The sequence below is a fragment of the Nerophis lumbriciformis genome, linkage group LG11 (genome assembly GCF_033978685.3).
Source record: "Nerophis lumbriciformis linkage group LG11, RoL_Nlum_v2.1, whole genome shotgun sequence".
In the NCBI taxonomy this organism is placed as follows: Eukaryota; Metazoa; Chordata; class Actinopteri; order Syngnathiformes; family Syngnathidae; genus Nerophis; species Nerophis lumbriciformis.
In genome coordinates, this window is record NC_084558.2 from 21,519,041 (window position 1) to 21,536,489 (window position 17,449).

General features: G+C 36.2%; 1 protein-coding gene across 1 annotated transcript in view; it reads left to right on the forward strand.

The window, feature by feature from the left end:
* The window catches only part of rbfox3a (RNA binding fox-1 homolog 3a), a 1,142,209-nt gene that overhangs the window by 1,017,516 nt on the left and 107,244 nt on the right, over positions 1 to 17,449 (forward strand). Inside the window, exon 7 of the mRNA XM_061967072.1 lies at positions 10,451 to 10,504. Within this exon, the coding sequence (XP_061823056.1) occupies positions 10,451 to 10,504 (54 nt within the window). The remainder of the gene's footprint in view (positions 1 to 10,450; positions 10,505 to 17,449) is intronic.

Consider the following 17,449-nt stretch of genomic DNA (forward strand, 5'->3'; position numbering starts at 1 on the left):
CCTATGTGTAAGATTTGACCTCATATATGAACACTATTTTTATCTATATGGACAAAAAGTGCAGTCACATCTTATGTCAAAAGAATGTCATCCTTATAGTCATCATTTATAGTATTATTTTGTTTCTGACATATTATTTTGTTTATTATGCTTGTGTTGCTTTCATATGCTCATTCAACTTTGCAATTGAGGTACATACAGTATATACATTTTGAATGTGTTTGTGTTTTTAAAAAACATAAATACTTGGTTAAAGGATTTTAGTATAAGTAGTTTTTGAAAATTTTGAGCACATTTAAAATGACCATGATACCCGTGATAAGAAATGTTCATACCATGACATCCCCACAATGGACAATGGTAACGTATCTGTTTCGTCAAATAAATTGATAAAAACACCCCGCCATGACTTTTTTTCTTACATTTTCAACTGTTTAAGACATCGCATGATTAACGTTAATCGGTACAAACAACATGGGCACAGCCATTGTGGAAGCGTGTGTCAAAGGTTAACCGACAACGAGAACAGCCGAGTTGTTCCCAGATTTTCCGAGAGGGTCTGGAAGGACATCAGGTGAATTTAGGTCAGGCACATGTCCCCTAGACCGGCCAGGTAGGCCGGCGTAAGGGGACACTATGCCCATTTTTTTTCAGATAATATATATATATATATATATATATATATATATATATATATTTATATATATATATGTATATATATATATATATATATATATATATATATATATATATATATATATATATATATATATATATATATATATATATATATATATATATATGTATGCTTTTGAGCCCCTTCCTCGAAATAAAATAATGTTTGCCTTGGTGCCCTTCCAACTTACCTTGGTGCCCTAAAATATGAGCCCTCCTTTAAGGCAATATTTGCCTTGACCTTAAAAAGTTAAAATTCAAGGCCTGATACTGTATAAGCAAGAAAGTGTGTGTTGTCAAGGCGTTCTGTGTGGCATGTTGCCTTTCTCGAAGAAAAATGCCCTATGGCTGCGTTGTTTTTGGCGAAGGAGTGCAAAATTCCACTAAGATACGACAAGAAACGCACAATTTTGCAGTGATCACTTTGTTAAAGATGTTTTGATACATTTTTTACTTTAAGTATTTCCCATTTAAATGTTATCTTTATAGTTGTGTATTTTATCTTGTTTCAGAGGTCTTCAAACGCATTTTTGCTACGAGTGTTTCGTAAACCACCAACTCGGCAAGTCTGAATAAAAGTAAGCAAATGTGATTAAAAACTAAAAGAGTTCAACTTTTACCAAAGGCAGCAATCACATACTTGTAATGATGCGTGCAACAACAGCAAGTTGTGATCACTTCTCCGTCTTCTTTCACAACCAGCCAGGATTTCAGTGTCTCTCCGATTATCTTGATGAGTGGTTAACATCATGGGAAAAGGAAAAACAGTGAATCAAGGCTATCAGGTGCTACTCGCAGTTTGTTTACAAGGACGCAACCTCGCAAGACACAAAGTTAAATCATGAAATGCAACCTCACTAGAGCAAAAGCAATGTAAATTTATCCGGGAGAGTCTTGATACCAATTTCCCTGACACAACCACACACAAAGAAGTTGTCGGCCTCCATTCTTCGCCAAGTTGTCATCTGTGTTGTAGTGTAGAATGATGTCTGGTGCACCAGATAGTTCGACATGTCTGGGAACGCTACAGGCCTGTACAGTGCGAGCATTTTAGTAGCACACGTGGGAGTGCAGATTTTAACACTTTAATTAGCATTTTTCTCTTAACATAAATGTATTCAAATTTGATCAAACTTAAGTAAAATGTTTGCCCATCTGTACAGCATGTTTGAAATAAAATTAAACCATAACCAAAAGGACAAGTGATTGATGCGTAAGTGTCACTGATCGCGCTGAAAACTGTGTGTGTCTCTCCCTCCTGCACCATGCAAAGATAGGAGCGGGCTGGAACCCTTAGCTCATACACTCAGTCTTCCAACACGGAAAAAAAAATGTCTTAGTTGGAGTAACCGGTCAGTAAAAGACGTTTTTTTCAACACCTTAAAACCTGACACAAACTGCACTGCACACTAGTAACTACGAGGGTCGGAGGAAATATTGAACAACAAATCAATGATTAAAATGAAAAACTTGCCATCCAAACCATATGATGATGTACAACCTTATATTTTTTAAACTGAAAGGATGAACTACTGTTAGTAGAAGCGACCCCAACGGAAGGGTGAGACTTTGGAGCAGACGGAAGCCGAGAGAGTGAGGTTGAAGTCACTTTGAGGCTATAAATGTGTAACTTGGAGCCAAGCTATTTCGACATAAATCGAGTGCTTACCCAAATAAACTATTAAAAAAACAAATAGACAACTGTCCATCGAGTGAGTCACTTTAATATTGACCATGATACACACAGCACGTCATGCGTGTTAGTACAACTACAGTGCATACACTGTCTGGCTAGCTGTGTACAAACAAAACATGAAATAATACTTTACAGATACTTAAATATGATTGTTCATGTGTTTCAGTCAGTACAGGTTATTGTCCCATCGCAGTGTTGTGCATTACAAACTTTAACACCTTTTGTGTTGTCGTATAAGCTAGCTTATCTCTTTACGTAGCTAGCTTTTACGGCTAACACGGGAGCATGCCGATGTGTTACTACGCTAGAAAGAGAGTTCCTCAGTGTTTGCTCTTACAATAAAAATGTCGCCACCGCTTGGTTATTACGGGTTACGGAACGTAAATGAAGTATTGTTGGCGTTTTTTAGTTTTTTAAGTATTTTAGTGGTGGAATTGATTGCTCCGATTAGCTGCATTGCTAGCCACCTAGAACGAGACCATTTTTACGAGTTACAATGCAAAAAACAACAACACAATCTTTCGTCTTCTTGTCAGGCTTATGGATTGTGAAAGATGGGCAAAAAAAAAAAAAGGCACACACACAAACACACACACTGCTCTCATATATACTTTATATGAAACTTATCTCAACTGCTTTATGCCGGTTGATTTAATTTTTATTTTTTTAAGTGACGCATTAATTTCTTAGGGAGTTATTTCGTTAGTAATTCAATCACTTTTTTGGAAAAGTAATGAGTAACCGGAATAAATTCTATTTTTAAAAGTAATTTTCAGACACAGCCTGTCACACAGCATCATGACGCAGTTGACAGGTTGGTGTTCCTGGCTAAAATATGTGTGTGTGTGTGTGTGTGTGTGTGTGTGTGTGTGTGTGTGTGTGTGTGTGTGTGTGTGTGTGTGTGTGTGTGTGTGTCCTATTATAATGTTTACCAATAAAATCACCATTGTAAAAGGTCAGTTATTTTAATGTTGCTGCTGACGTTTAAACATGTCATCCTAATGCAGGGCACTTTATTTCACATTTTGTTCTTTTGTCTTTTTGTTAGCTGAAGAAGTGTGCAGAACTAAATGTTTGGAGATTATATTTGACTTGTATTTATTATTTTTAAAGATGTTTCTTTTTTCTTATCTCAAAACACCTCTTAAATTGCGATCCTATTATACAAAACCTACTTTTCTTACTTGTTGGTCCCTTTTTTTTTGTATTTGGGATACCCAGCAGTCCCGAAAATCAAAAATCAAGGCATGGTGGAGATATGTAATTATGTCAACGGATATTTCCATTTATGGGTAGTTTATAGACCCAACTATATTGGGTATATATATGAGTTTTGGTCCATATCGCCCAGCCCTACACTCATTAGACTTAGACAACGTAGACTTAGACTTAGACAAACTTTAATGATCCACAAGGAAAATTGTTCCACACAGTAGCTCAGTTACAAAGGATGGAAAGGATAAGGATGGAAAGGATAATGCACACAAGGGCACAAAAAAAAGGAAGATGTTAGCGACAGTGCTAGCACAATTTAGGGATGATCTCTGTGTTTAATTGAAAGTTACAGTAGCCTTGTGATAGCATTGTGTTTAAACTGTATGTATGAGGGCACATGTGTACCTTGTTTGAGTGTAAATAATGAAATTATGATATTTAAGACATTTCATATTGCTACTATTTTTTTTTCTGTGCTACATGAAATGTTCTGTGCTACTATTTTTTTTTCATTTATTAGCACCTGTGCTACTAGTGAAAAAGCTAAGCATACAGCCCTGCCCTTGCATACTCAGATAGTTTACTCACTGTTTGCTGCATTGTAGCCATATTGGTTGGGTTGCCCACCACTTCGTTCACCGGAAGTAAACAGGTCAGAGAAAGTCACGTGACTAAATACATCCATTCATCCATTTTCTACCGCTTATTCCCTTTGGGGTGGCGGGGGGCGCTGGAGCCTATCTCAGCTACAATCGGGCGGAAGGCGGGGTACACCCTGGACAAGTCGCCACCTCATCGCAGGACCAACACAGATAGACAGACAACAACCTATACCAATTTGGCCTACAACTCCTAAAACCAAAAGACACGCCCTCACACACTGCTCCTCAAACATCCTACACATTACTTTCAGTCCTTCAATACAGTGGTCCCCAACCACCGGTCCAAGGACGCATACCGGTCCATTACGCATTTGCTACCGGGCCACAGAGATACATTAAATAATATTATAAACGACTGCATTTTCTCCGACTTAACTTTTGCCTGTCCCACTAGACCAGGGGTCGGCAACCCGCGGCTCTAGAGCCGCATGCGGCTCTTTAGCGCCGCCCTAGTGGCTCTCTGGAGTTTTTTAAAAAATGTATGAAAAATGGAAAAAGATGAGGGGAAAAAATATCTATTTTTTGTTTTAATATGGTTTCTGTAGGAGGACAAACATGACACAAGCCTCCCTAATTGTTACAAAGCACACTGTTTATATTAAACATGCTTCACTGATTCGAGTATTTGGCGAGCGCCGTTTTGTCCTACTCATTTTGGCGGTCCTTGAACTCACCGTAGTTTGTTTACATGTATAACTTTCTCCGACTTTCTAGGACATGTTTTATGCCACTTCTTTTTCTGTCTCATTTTGTCCACCAAACCTTTAACGTTGTGCATGAAAGGTGAGTTTTGTTGATGTTATTGACTTGTGTGGAGTGCTAATCAGACATATTTGGTCACTGCATGACTGCAAGCTAATCGATGCTATTATGCTATTTAGGCTAGCTATATGTACATATTGCATCATTATGCCTCATTTGTAGCTATATTTGAGGTCATTTAGTTTCCTTTAAGTCCTCTTAATTCAATTTATATCTCATGACACACCATCTGTATGTAATATGGCTTTTAATTTTTTGCGGCTCCAGATAGATTTGTTTTTGTATTTTTGGTCCAATATGGCTCTTTCAACATTTTGGGTTGCCGACCCCTGCACTAGACACACCATTAAGCTTGTTTATAGATGTACAATAAAACTCCTCATAGGAAGTTGCCATTTGTTGTATTTGTTATAACTTTGTGACATGATAAAATGTACATTAATGAACATATAAAATATAAATGTGACAGATTGTAGCCAAAGGCTGATTTCCATCTGCAGTCCCCAGCCGGTTGATGGTATTTACTACCAACAACCTGCTGGGGATCTCATTGCAAAGAAACAAGCCCCAGGGCCCCCACTAATTCAGCGTTATAGTGACTTGTATTTTTCATGCACTTATTTTTGCTGTATTTATCTGGCACAAGTGGAAAGCCGGTCCCTGAAAATAATGCCTACATTAAACTGGTCCGTGGTACAAAAAAGGTTGGGGACCACTGCTTTAATACACGAGGCAGCCTAATCCACTGTGAAGCAGCTCTGTACAACACAGTTGTTTGCATGGCACATGTTCTTGCTCCTGGTATGATAGTGTCTGTATCTGTTGCAAACATGATATTTTAGAGTGTACGATTGTTGGTCTCATTGTAGTATTAATTGTGTAAAAAAAATACTAGATGCTTTTTAATTTGCGCTTATCAACATATAACAATGAGAGATCAATATGCATATGATCAACACTAGTCCAAAGTGAACATTTCAGTGCCAACCGTGCAGCCTAATTTTGCATAAGTTGGAGCTTTTGAATATATGTCTTTGGAGCATATGAACAATAATCGAGAAGTTATATGCACATATTCCAACAGAAACAGTCTTGCCCATTTTGGACACACTTTTGTTTATATGGCAAGACCAATTCAATCAATAATTTATGGTTAATCCGAACAGCTCAGTTTCATGCACCTGCTCTAAAGAAATACCACTCTGAATCTGACAGAGGCGCTACATTTTCGAATGTGTGTTTATAGCCCAGAATTATGTATTTGGTTTGACTGTCATTTAAAACATGCCTATTTCTGTCAACCCAACTGGATACACACTCCAGTTCACTTTCCAGTCCACTGTTTAAAATATTTAAATTGGAGGCGAAGCCTATATTGGAGTATAGTGTCATCTCCATCCATAGTTATAGATGCGCTTTTCACATTTGAATAAAGATCATTAGTATCGTATTTTTCGGAGTATAAGTCGCTCCGGAGTATAAGTCGCACCTGCCGAAAATGCATAATAAAGAAGGAAAAAAACATATATAAGTCGCACTGGAGTATAAGTCGCATTTTTTGGGGAAATTTATATGATAAAACCCAACATTAAGAATAGACATTTGAAAGACAATTTAAAATAAATAAAGAATAGTGAAAACAGGCTGAATAAGTGTACGTTATATGACGCATAAATAACCAACTGAGAACGTGCCTGGTATGTTAATGTAACATATTATGGTAAGAGTCATTCAAATAACTATAACATATAGAACATGCTATACGTTTACCAAACAATCTGTCACTCCTAATTGCTAAATCCGATGAAATCTTATACGTCTAGTCTCTTACGTGAATGAGCTAAATAATATTATTTGATATTTTACGGTAATGTGTTAATAATTTCACACATAAGTCGCACCCCCGACCAAATTATGAAAAAAACTGCGACTTATAGTCCGAAAAATACGGTAAAAATAGAAAAGAGCAGAGGACCATGGCAGCTGCCTTGGGGAACTCCGCAGTCTAATCTCCTTGCATTAGAAAGGTAACATTAAAATACACGGATTAAGACATATTTTAGTCAACTAGCTCTCCATCCAACTAACTCCACAGTTACTTAAACCATATGCAGAATGCTTTCTCAACAGTAAACCATAATCTATAACATCAAACACTGCACTGAAATCAGGTAAGACAGTACCAACATTATTTTTCTCATCAATTTGTTGCTGTCAATCCTCAGTCATATGGACCAGTGCTGTAGCTGTAGAGAAGTGGTTCTTAACCTTGTTGGAGGTACCGAACCCCACCAGTTTCATATGCGCATTCACCGAACCATTCTTTGGTGAAAAATAAAATGTTTTTTTCTCAAATTCAAGACAATATTTTTTCACTGGTGCACAAAATGTACCGTGCATGAAAATCATTGTGTTCAAAGATCAAAACCAACACAGTGCATGATGAACTCACAACAAATTACACACCTGCAGATCAGATGGAAAATTAGAGGGAACATTGTTTGGGGGTATCCATAATAAGTATTTATTTACACGATGAGTCGGGTGTGTCTTGACCTCCGCGGCGGAGGCTCCGCCAAACCCCTGAGGCCGACTCACCGAACCCCTAGGTTAAGAACCACTGCTGTAGTGTGACCATCTTTGAAGACATGCTGAAACTCAGAATTAAGATTAAAACAGGAGAAGTCATTTTAAAGTTAGATTTTCCTAAGAACAGGAAGAATACTAATTGGTCTACTATTTGGACCACAGAAGGCTGTCTTCTTTTGTTTGGGTATGGGTATGACTTTGGCTACTTTCCAAGCTTGGGGGAATATATGATATTTTAAAACAAACAGGCACAGCAATGTAATCCGACATATATTTTATTAATTTTCCATCAAGATAATCTAGCCCAAACGGCCTGTTATTTTTCACAGTGCCTATTTTTTTCCACATCATAATATGTTTATGTATCAGTTCAATTGATTTATTACTACAAAAAATAGTATGCTTCAGTTGTCCATTCATCAGATAGATTGTATTCTTTCTTATTTGATGTACCTTACTAAATAGTTGGCAGTTTCACAGGGTGTTGTCGATTTCAATAAAAGAAGATTGATTAATTTGAACTCTTCCAAGTATGTTACTAAACACCTGCCAGTGTTTCTTTCCATCATTCTTCGCATTGTAGATTTGATTTGAAAAAAAATTTGCTTTTTTCTTCTGCATGTTCATTTTAGTCACCTATTTCTAAGTTTATGGTTGTTTCCCACACAAGCCTGGATCAGCAGATTTTCCAGCAGCTTGCTTTAATTCATCTCAGTGAGCCATACACATTTTTAGTTGTGTATCAAGCCAAGGTGTGGTGGTCTTTTTTAACAGAAGTTTTCTTCAAGGGTGCATGTTTATCGACTATTTTCTGAAGCATCTCTACAAACACATTTAGAACATTATTGGTCTATTTTTCTGAATGAATAATACCCCAATTTAGATTTGTAAAATGTACAGTATTTAAGTCAATTCTAGGCCCAGTCTTACATACTCTCACTCTTCTAATCAAGGTGATGACATTATCCACTCTCCTTGGAGACGTGTTGAATGTTTAACAGCAGCTGTGGTTCATTCCTTATTCAAAGTCCACAACTGCGTTATTCCTTTCTTTTAAAGACTCTGTGTGTAATTCAGGTGGGTGTTAGGCTTGTAGCATTATATTCTGAATATGATACAGGAACTTTTTATTATTTTCATCTCAGTATATACTCAATTTATACAGAGGAATTCTCTCCCACAGATTAGATTTTACCTTAAGTGATGAAGACGACATGAAGGAAACCCACAATAATGCATGTCTTTGGCCATATTTAGACAAATGTATGCGTTTAGAGATAACAGTGCCCAAAATCTTAGTGTTTATTTGTTTACTCTGTAAACCAAAACTGCTCTCTTCATCTAAGATGTGGAACTCAAATTTAGGAACACACATTAAGGTGAGTTCATGAAAAGTTTTACTGTGCATAACCATTACCAACTCTTCCCAAACAACACACAAGTCATTGTTTTAATTTTTTATTTTTGTCAAGCAATAGATAAATGCTGAAAATGCAGAAAAAATGTTGGGCCAAAGAAAATGCAAACTAAATAATTACATACAGTGGGGAACAGGAACCAGTAGAGGTAGTTGCAGGGCAGGGGTGGGCAAACTATGGCCCGCGGGCCACATCCGGCCCGTTGGTCCCTATACTCTGGCCCGCCAAATGTTAAAACAGAACTGAGCAAAGTTTTTTTTGAGAATTGCCACAACAAAACTGATACTAGACTTAGACGCACTGGCAAAGATGGGTGATCAACAACACTGCTGCCACTAAGTGTTAACCTTTTAATACCATTTGTATGTTTCTTTGATGATATATTGTTGAAAATAGTAAAATAGACCATTTTTGAGAAACTTACTCTTAGTTTCATGAATCGTGTACTCGCCTTGCCCTTCTGTCAAATTTCAAAAGCCAATGTGGTCCCTGGGCCAAAAAGTTTCCCTTTAGTTAATAGTAATGTACCCTTAATGGGTCCATTTTTACACTCTCAGTTACATTAACATTGATATTATACATGTTGGCCCATAGATAGAAATGCCGTTAAATGTAGCTTTGATGTAGCAAGCTACTTTTGCCATGTAGCTTGTACTGTAGCTTGCTACAATTCTCCGGGGATAGCTTACCCTGTAGCTTAGCTACATTTAATCGAGAGTAACTTGTAGCTTAGCTTACTACATTTTCCGAGTAGCTTGCCCATCACTGGCGTCTATACTTCCGTTTCCAGTGTGTGTGTGTGTGTATGTATGTATATATATATATATATATATATATATATATATATATATATATATATATATATATATATATATATATATATATATATATATATATATATAAATATATATTTATATATATATATATATATATATATATATATATATATATATATATATATATATATATATATATACTGTATATATATATATATATATAAAAACACACCCGCACATATACACACATGTGTGTGACAACATTTTCTTCTTTAAGATACTTTACTCAAATTGTGTTTTATCCAAAGTAAAACAAACATTAGATGATGGGCATCATTAAGATCAGTGGTGTGTGCCAATACATTGCACAGCCATAGCATCTGCCTCTGTTCATTAGCAGCGTATATCTGTCCCGACACACACACACACACATGCTTTCACTCGCCTTTATTGCCACAACAAAGCAAACACAGCATTTAAATGGCATTAAACGTAAATGGGTATTTAAAAAATCTCATTGTCAGGTCAAGCGGAGTTTGATAATTAGAAAATTGAATACTTGACCATTTCAGTCTTCTACAGTCCTACATTCTAATTATCCTATCCTGTTTTGTCTCCATTCCTTCCCCATTCCTTCCCCTTTCTTGTCTTTCACAGCAATTTGGCAAGATTTTAGACGTGGAGATTATTTTTAACGAGCGCGGCTCCAAGGTAAGTAAGCACAGTGGTATACACTTTGTATATATTGTTTGTGTTTCCTCTCATTTAAGTCAATGTATTTGTCCGCTGTCCACATCCTCTCTGACCCACATCCTCTCTTTCTCAGTCGGCCTCAGAGTAATTACAGAATTATCTGCTATCAGCTCTTACACGTTTCCAGCCTGTCATAAATTGAGGCATAGAGTTAACTGACTGCTCTTGTCTTCATGCTCACATCAGACTACTCACGGTATGCAAACACAAACTGTCCTACCTCGTTAGCTTTTCGACCAACAGCGACAACCGCAAACTGAGGACAATTTAGTGGGAAGCGTAAAGATGGAAAGATTCAGACTCACCACATGTCAGCTTAATGGAATGTGTAACAAACATACCACATTAGCTGCCACAGAATTCATAATCAACACTGTAATGGTCTTGATAAACTGTGGTTTGAGTCTCTGTTGGACTCCGGCATGCAGAGAAGCAGACACTGTGTGCAAAAAAGCATTTTAATTATTTGTTAAAGTCCAAAACACTAAGAACAAATAAACTACTAGGAAGAAGTAGTAAGAACTAACAAAAAGTGATGGTGCAATACAGGAAAACAAAAGCTGCTGTGGAACAACTAAGAAGAAAGATTAAACGGGGAAAATACACAACAAACCAAAAGGGCAGCTGAACAAAATTACCAGGCACTCAGGAGGAGAAGGCAAATAACAACACAAAAATACCACAATATCAGGAACGGGAGTCATAAGGATTTCAACAGCAGATCAGTCTGTACAAGGAGAGGTCAGGTAAAGTTAGCAGTTGCAACAGTATGAGTAAAGTTGCAACAAAGTGCTTGGAAACCTGTGGAAACACAAGTATATCTGAGGAAACAATCTGACATCTTGCTGACACAGCCACTCTACTAAAGCACCACTGATTCATTAACTAACCGTTCTGCCCATAACCAAAAGTTATCTGAGGCGCAAACAAGGACGAACAGGAAACACAGGCAAAGACAGGAAATTCCAACAATAAAACACGACTGTCGTGCAAAACTTGACAAATACACTAACATTGCACTGCAAGGTGATTCATGACTTTCCAGTTTATTTTGGATAAGCACTTCGATTATGTCAAAATAGCTTGTTCCACATTTACAGTGGCGCAGACACCTCACTCCCTCGGCTTCCATCTGCTCCGTCTCACCATTCCTTTGCGCTCGCTTCTCGTAGTTCATCCTCCGTATATTCATGTTAAGAAAGATAAGGTTGTAAAAACCTAATTTGTCCAAAAATAGTCGTCTTTGTTGTCCGTTACCAAGTCTGCCATGATTAGAACGCACTATTAGGAACACATATGTGTTGCCGGAAGTCGGAAGTGCACTGCTATAAAAATGGAAATAAATGTGTTGAGGAAATAAGTTCCATCAATGCTTAAAATTACCAAAATATGGTAAACATTGTACATATCACATATTGTTTTGAACGTGTCAGTTACTACATTATATATTGACTTGCAGTCTTTATATAAAATTTGAATTTTTTTTAGAGGGCTTTGAAGTCTACAACAATGAAAATGATATCAGGACAGCATGGCTCGGTTCATAGAGGGACCGTGCCAGCAACCTGAGGTTCAATCCCCGACTTCCGCCATCCTAGTCACGTCCTTTGTGTCCTTGAGCAAGACACTTAACCCTTGCTCCTGATGGGTCGTGGTTAGGGCCTTGCAACACAGCTCCCGCCATCAGTGTGTGAATGGGTGAATGTGGAAATAGTGTCAAAGTGCTTGGAGTACCTTGAAGGAAGAAATACAAATATAAAGTTAAAGTTAAAGTACCACTGATAGTCACACACACACTAGGTGTAGTGAAATTACCCTCTGCATTTGACCCATCCCCTTGTCCACCCCCTGGGAGGTGAGGGGAGCAGTGAGCAGCAGCGGTGGCCGCGCTCGGGAATCATTTTTGGTGATTTAACCCCCAATTCCAACCCTTGATGCTGAGTGCCAAGCAGGGAGGTAATGGGTCCCATTGTTATAGTCTTTGGTATGACTCGGCCGGGGTTTGAACTCACGTCCTAACCCATAATCTATCTGAGATTAATTGTGATTAATTTTGTGTTAACCAGGAAAAAATATTTATTAATCGCAACGGAATATTTTAATATTTGGACTGCCTTAATAGATAGATATATATATAGCCGAGGTTACTGTGGTTTATCCGTTAGACAGTGCTCAATAGATCGGAATATTTGTCCGCAGGCTATTTCATCCCTACAAGCCTGGTTTCCCTGCTCTTGATATAACTCCCCTGAAGAGCAGGGAAACCTGCAAAACAGGCTTATAGGGATTAAATAGCCTTTGTGTTTTTTCCTGACCTAATGAATATACATATATATATACATATATATATATATATATATATATATATATATATATATATATATATATATATATATATATATATATATATATATATATATATATATATATATATATATAATATGACCCCTGGAGGTGTCAGTATAACCTGCAAAACAGGCTTATAGGGATTAAATAGCCTTTGTGTTTTTTCCTGACCTAATGAATATACATATATATATACATATATATATATATATATATATATATATATATATATATATATATATATATACATATATATATATATATATATATATATATATATATATATATATATATATATATATATATATATATATATAATATGACCCCTGGAGGTGTCAGTGTATATATACTGTTTAAAACAGTATATACTGTATACTGTTCTAAAGTGTTTCTGACTACACAGAGTAATCTTAGTTGACGGGCTGACACCTACAGTTGATTTCTGAATGGCTCAAGGTACGAATTTGTTTAAATATACAAATTAAAAGTGCTCCAAGTCACACAGGGGCAACTGCCGTTAGCGAGCTGATACGGTGTCAAAAGCTAAAAAAAACCCAAAAACTCAAATTTCTAAACCTTCTGGGTCATCTGGATTAAATGAGTCTTTGGATACAGGACACAAAGGGAAGCAAAACTTGATGTTACAAAAAATAGACAACTTGAGAGTAGACCTGAGAGCAGACCAGGAAAAAACAAGATTAGTACACAGAGAATATCTGATAAAAGCAATATTAGAACACAGAGAAGATTTGGAAAATCTCCAGGAAAATGTTGAAAGTCTGCAAACGCAGAATAATATGCAAAAAGGCAATCGTATGATAGTGACAGAAATGTGTCAGAAATGTGTCAAGAGCAAACAGAAATGCGTCCAGAGGTGAAGACTCTCCGAGAGGAAAATATTGCAGTGAAACAAGATAACATCATTCTGAGGAATATCATTAATGAAATTGATTAAGATAAACGAATGAATGATATTGTTGTGACAGGGCACCAAATTAAACCAAGATCCTTCGCGAAAGCTGTGGATAATGGAGGAGGACCTGATGAAATGGAAGTTGCCTCAGCAGACCAGCAAGTGATCAACTTTCTGCAATCAAAATAAAAAATGTCGACTATAATACCATCAAAACATGCATCCCACTGAATGGAAGAAACAACACCACTCCGGTCATCCTCGTGAAACTCGTAAACAGAAAATCTAAAATGGCACTGCTGAAACAGGGAAAAAAGCTGAAGACAACAATTGTGTACATGAATGAGCACCTCACCAAACCTAATGCTAAAATCAAAACGAAAGTATGCGACTTGATAAAGTAGGGAAAAATTAAGGAAACCAAAAGCGCAAACTGTCAAATCTATATATATCAAGCTGAAAAGAGGCCCAGAAGCAAAGGTACTTGCTGTCTATGACATCAAGGACCTGGACAAATAATCCAATTAAAACCGCTTTGACAACGACAACGATAATGGGGTCTGACAGAAAACTAACACTACTATGTTCCAATGGACCACTGAACAAGAAGACCTGGATTCAGGAGCACATCCACCTACACTCATATATATTATTTAAACAACACTAAAGAAACATATGGAACAACTTAGTAGGACGCAGACGTACTAATATGATCCAGTTTAAGAAACTGTTCATTCTCAAAGTGTTTACATAGTACAAGGAAGAAGAATCTTAATAAACATTTTGAACTAATTAAAATTGAGCTCATCTTATTCATCCCACTATGTGAATTACAACTTACTTTACTATTTATTTATTTAAAATGTTATTATTAATGGAGTAAATTGTGTACAAATTGAGAACAGGAAGTGAATAAAACAGTTCGCAATTATTATGAAATGGAAAAGGGGTAGGATTAAATACGCTCTGCCTCTTCCTACTCCTTTTCGAACATGTTCAATAGAGAAACTAGAAATTGTAATGTATCATGTTTTAATTGTAAGCATGTTAAAAAATAAATAAAACACAAACAAATACCGGTGTGTGTGTGTGTGTGTGTGTGTGTGTGTGTGTGTGTGTGTGTGTGTGTGTGTGTGTGTGTGTGTGTGTGTGTGTGCTTTGTTTTATATATATATATATATATATATATATATATATATATATATATATATATATATATACATTCACACTTTACGTGACACCTTTGGATTATTGTTGTTATGGGTTCAAAATGTTGTCCGGGGGCTGGGAATAAAGAACATGTGTAAGCAAGTAAACAAAAAAATAAGTAAATGTCTGAATAAATACATAAGTAACGTACTTGACAAGACATTGGTTGAAATCAGCAGGACAACTTTGATTACCGAAATTATGTTAAAAAATGTTATCTTCATTGAAAGTAGCAAAATAGAGAAAGTGACACTGTCAGTACATGTTTTACGTTGTGTTACTTTGTCTCAGACCCCTCTGTCCTTGAATAAGCTGTGCATCGATCTCCTTAACATTTGTGCAATCAAACTAAAACACAAATGCAACAAACAACATTACGTGAAACACCCACATGAAGATAAAATAGCACTTTTCAGCAGAACTTTGCCACATAAAGTTTGTTCCTCCATCTCCCTGATGCTAGCGACAGCTTCACTGTTAGAAGTGTTTAATATAAAAATTTGAGATTTTTGCTCCCTGATTATAGGGCTTAGCGGGCTTTATGTACAAATCCTCATTTAATAGTAATTTTGATAATAACTGTTGAAACTTAACAGCTAAAAAAAAAACACAAAATCATGAAAGTTACTATAATGCAGTGTTGTATTTTGACCTGATGACACAAACATGGTGAAACATTAATGAGTTGTGATTTGTTTACGAGTTTTGTCAACAAATCTATGTTTGTTAGACAAAGATAGTTTTGATGGTTCATGGGCTTGGCATATTTAAAAAGTATATTTTTTACACATTGAAGAGTTTCCAGTGGGATGCAATGCATGGAAAACAATGGCTGTACAAACTTTTAGAAAGAATGGCCATATTGATATTATCAAACACACTGAAACCACTCCAGTGTCGGTCAAAATATGCTAAGCTGTAAATAAAAGTTAAATATATGTTATTTTTAATTGTATGTGTAGAATATTCCCAGAGGGTCAATAAAAATCTGTGTTTTTTACACTCCTCTGCTCTATGGTACTAACAGATTTTGGAAAAGTGTTACTTAAGAGATGGACCAATCGCATGTTCACTCATTGGACAATTCATTGGGTATGCCCTATCAATCTATTCAATACAAAATAAAAGCAGTACAGTTTGACACACATGTAACAATAAACAGTATTTATAAGATTAACCACACTCTAAACCTGTGATTAATCATGATTAATCATGGATTATTATTTGCTTGCATTAATAACATTTGCTGACGAAAATACTCCAATATTTGGGTACATATGCAATTTAGTAGTCAGCATTTCATATAGGAACATGTTTTAAATGTGAAAACATAGTGAAAATAAATATAGTAAAAAAAAAATGTTTTTAGGTCTTTGCAGTTTGCAATAATCTTGCAATCAAGGTGCAGTTGCTAATCAATAATGTAGTAAACACGCTCATTAACATAATGCACCATTTACTCTTCTTTAGTTTAAACAGCTGTTGAAACAAACAAGTTTGTTTCCCTTTTTCAGATGACAATGCTGATCTCTTTTTTTGTTCTCATTATTTTATTATTTATTTATTAGCCTTTATTTAACCAGGTAAAATCCCATTGAGATCAAAGATCTCTTTTCCAAGGGAGACCTGGCCAAGAGGGCAGCAGCAAGGTTACATTAAAAACAGTAAACAAATACATAAAACATCACATTTACAACATTAAAACTTGCTCACATGACACATGTGCATACAGACAAGGTAGACTGCAATCCTTTCACAGAAGCTTTAAACTCATTCAACGTAACTAGGGTTTGAAGTTTAATGTTCGATTGTAGGTTATTCCAAGCCTTCGGTGCTGAAAACCCCTTTCTTGCCCAGTTCAGTTCTTAATTTGGGGACGACAAATTGCAGAACATTCATTGAAGGAAGATTGTGACTTCCTTGTTTCTTTGTTAAAAGACAAGACAGATAAGATGGAGTGATACCCAGAATGGTTTTGTAGATGAAAACATACCAATGATTGAGGCGTCGAGCACATAAAGATGTCCAGTTAACCATTGAGTATAACACACAATGGTGAGTAAGGGGAGCGCAGTTGGTGATGAATCTCAGTGCCCCGTGGTACACACTATCCAGCTTGTGGAGACAAACAGCAGTAGCATTCATGTACAACACATCTCCATAGTCAATAACAGGTAAAAAGGTTGTTTCCACCAATTTCTGTTTCACAGTAAAAGAAAAGCAAGACTTGTTTCTATAATAAAATCCCAGTAAAAGTTTCAGTTTTTTTTACAACATACTGAATGTGCTCCTTAAAACTCAAGTGGTCATCAATTAAAAATCCTAAATATTTAAAAGCAGATACTAACATAATTTGTTGCCCATTTCTTGTTAAAATGTTCTCACACAGTGATGATCTTACAGTTTTTGATGTGGTAAAGAGCATACACTTTGTT